This window comes from Poromitra crassiceps (assembly GCF_964638095.1).
Source record: "Poromitra crassiceps genome assembly, chromosome: 11".
Lineage (NCBI taxonomy): Eukaryota > Metazoa > Chordata > Actinopteri > Beryciformes > Melamphaidae > Poromitra > Poromitra crassiceps.
The window spans coordinates 36,620,822-36,624,120 of record NC_139643.1 but is presented as its reverse complement, the minus strand read 5'-3'; the positions used below and the strand labels follow the sequence as shown (position 1 = coordinate 36,624,120).

Here is a 3,299-nt window from a genome sequence, read left to right as displayed (position 1 = left end):
GTCTCATTCAAGTGCATCCCATAGGGAGAGGGACTGCTGCAAAGGATTTTGCTTTCATCGACAGAAAAATAACAAGTGGACAACTTTTTGGATTTTGGCCCAGTAGAGTTCTCTGACTCTCTCTTTCCCTCCAAGTTAGTAACAGCTGTCACTCCCTCTCTCTCTCTCTCTCTCTCTCTTTCCATCCTTCTCTCTCTCAACCACAGTTGAGGTGTATTTCCAGAAGAAACAAGGTAAGGCCATCACTGTTGAGACTTCTTTTTGTATATCTGTCATGGAATGATATATTGACAGTGATGATTGGGTAGAGCAGAATCAGAGAAAACAACCATTTAACCGGCCATGGTTACTGCAGAACAAGCACTGGTGTGACATGGGGACTTGTCAGTGAAACCCACCACACTATAAAGAACAGCTTTTTACTGTGGGTTTACATCATTATACTTACAGTGGTGGTTTGGGGTGGTCAGTGGGAGGTAAATACGGGGTCGAAAAGTTTGTAGACATCCAGTTTGCTTCATTTTAAATGTCACTCACTCTTGTATGAATCAAATTAGACTTATTGAAATGAAATCTGCTTGTCACATGTTCATATGGGGTGATTTCTTCAATGATGGCTTTGATGGGCTTATTTTTTTCACTGATTTCTCTTATTGTCGTAGTCTGCTATTGTATATTTGTTTCAAACACAACTTCAAAGGGACAGTGATTGGTATTGGAATGGAGTGACGAGATTCAACATCATTAGATCGTTTTTATTCTGTGTTGTCAGCAGAATAAATGTTTAGTACAAGTACATTATTTGTGTTCTGTCATAATACATGCTACATGCTAATAGTGCCATAGTACTCCAGTACTTGTGCCTGTTTGAGCTGCCTTATATTCAGTCTCTCCAGTTGTAGCTCTTGACGCAGCATGTATCCCTAACCCGAACCCGAACCCAAATGTGTTAAAGTATGGGATGGTACAGCATGGTACAGGTAAAAAAACAAAGGACTCAAGATTCTTATGATAATACCCAAACAAAAAACAATGAGAATCCTAATTGCTACATAAAAGTCCCACATATTCATGCAAAGTGGTATCTAACCTGCACCATGCTCTTTAATAAAGTTAACACATTTTATTTTTTGGGGGGACCTCCTGTGTTGCCAGGTGCTCTGCAGCAGCCCCATCATCTCAGCTCAACATGTACAGCTTCATGGGAGGGGGCCTGTTCTGTGCCATCGTGGGCAACATCTTGCTGGTGGTGTCCACAGCGACAGACTACTGGATGCAGTACCGCCTCTCTGGCAGCTACGCCCACCAGGGCCTGTGGAGGTACTGCATGTCCAACAAGTGCTACATGCAGACCGACAGCATCGGTAAGCCTTTGTGAAGACTGATTTCTCAAGACAAAACCAAAAGCACATACACTTGATTTAGATGAAGGACTATGTTTCTACCAGGGGAGTGAGTTTAAACTAGCTCTCCAGCTTTGTTAGACCATGATCATTGTGACTATTTTACTTTTTTATCACATTTATTTTGGTCTACTAGTGCAGTGATTCTCCACCTTTTTTCTATCAAAGACCCCTAATCTAGTGCACATTAGAGCCACAGACATCGATTTGATGAGGTTCTTTCTCTCTGACCCAAATCTGAGTTTTTTTTTACTGCTTGATATGATTTTGTCCAGAATTCTATGACTACAGTAGGCTATAATGTAAATGAAATAATGGTGAAGATGAACAACTCATCAATAGACCCTTTTCACAGGGGCCATTTTGTGTCGAAAAGGCAGGGTAAACACACGTGCAAGCAAAATATGAGGGTTTCCAACTTCCAATCATGGAAGTTGGAAACCCTCAGACGATTATGGTATGATAACAAGTAGGCTAGATACATTTATGTTGTGTTGCATTTACAACCAGCCCTTTGAGGGCAACCATAATGTTGATGTGGCCTGGGATGAAATTGAGTTTGACACCCCTGAAGGTCTCAGGTTCAAACCCAGTGACAGCCATGTGTCTATATGTGAAATGTGCAAGATAACATACTTGGTCCTGAAACTGAAAGAGCTGCGCGCTGCCATCTACTGTCCAACTAGTCATCTTTTTGGCTCATTGCTGGGATTCTGGTCTTACTTTTCTATCATCTAATATTTCCTGCTGATGATGTATTTGATGGTTTTTCACAACAGCTTACTGGAATGCCACCAGGGCCTTCATGATCCTGTCAGGCATGTCCTGCTTTGCGGGCATCATCGCTGGCATCATGTCCTTTGCCCACTTCTCTTCCTTTGAGAGGTTCAACCGCTCCTTCGCTGCGGGGATCATGTTCTTCGTCTCCAGTGAGTCTTCTTCCTTCTGTCTAGACACAAAAACGCCTTCACAATAAGAGTGAAACCTAACACCCTGCTATCTCCCTCCCAGCTTTCTTTGTTCTGCTGGCTATGGCCATCTACACTGGAGTGACAGTCAACTTCTTGGGGAGGCGCTTCGGTGACTGGCGCTTCTCCTGGTCCTACATACTGGGCTGGGTGGCTCTTCTCATGACCTTCTTTGCAGGTGAGGAGGGACAAAGCCCAGGCAGGAAACTCTGTCCAAATGTATATAGCTCAGTGGTAAACCTAGACAGAGGGGCAGAAGAGATGACAAAGTTCATATCATTCATTTCACAGTTATAGATGTAGATATTTGAGGGTATTTTTTTTTAACCATATCTAAATTCAAGGGGAGTTTAAGCTGAACAAATTATTTAGTGTAGTATACATCTGGTATGAGCTTTCAGTCGCTGACTCTACTCTAGAATGGTGCCTCATTTGAAGGCAAAATCTGCAAAATCAACCCTACAGAAGAAGCTTTGTATGTTACTGTGCATCCAACACCAAATGACATGTGCCTCTGTCTCTTGCAGGTATTTTTTACATGTGCGCCTACAGAATGCATGAATGCAGGAGAGGAGCCGGCCCCCGCTAGAGGGAGACAGAGAGCTGCTGCTTGAATGGAGGCCAGGTTACATCAAAGACTGATCTAACCAAGAGATGACGTCTGGGGCTGTTGAAAGAGATTCATACAGTATGACAGTCTGATTAAAAACTCACATGTCTTTTTATAAGTCTCATGATTGAAATAGGGATTCTTCTTGGCATAGTTATGACACCACTGGGAATAACATGCTTTCTACTAATAAATATGTAATGATATAATGTGATTTTGCATTACTTCACTTCCTTTTTCATATCGTTTGGAAATATGCAAAAGGAAATGTGAATACTCAGAGGCATGTAAATTTGGCACATTCAATAAAGTTGGTCA

General features: G+C 42.1%; 1 protein-coding gene across 1 annotated transcript; it reads left to right on the top strand.

Annotated features, from left to right (window-relative positions):
* Window positions 1–1,189: 1,189 nt before the first annotated feature.
* On the top strand, window positions 1,190–2,960 carry LOC310785671 (lens fiber membrane intrinsic protein-like; the record flags this gene model as incomplete). The annotated part of the gene is made up of 4 exons (XM_083646816.1): window positions 1,190–1,364; window positions 2,183–2,332; window positions 2,415–2,549; window positions 2,899–2,960. 4 exons carry the CDS (start codon window positions 1,190–1,192, stop codon window positions 2,958–2,960), a joined length of 522 nt encoding a protein of 173 aa, XP_083502942.1.
* Window positions 2,961–3,299: the final 339 nt, after the last annotated feature.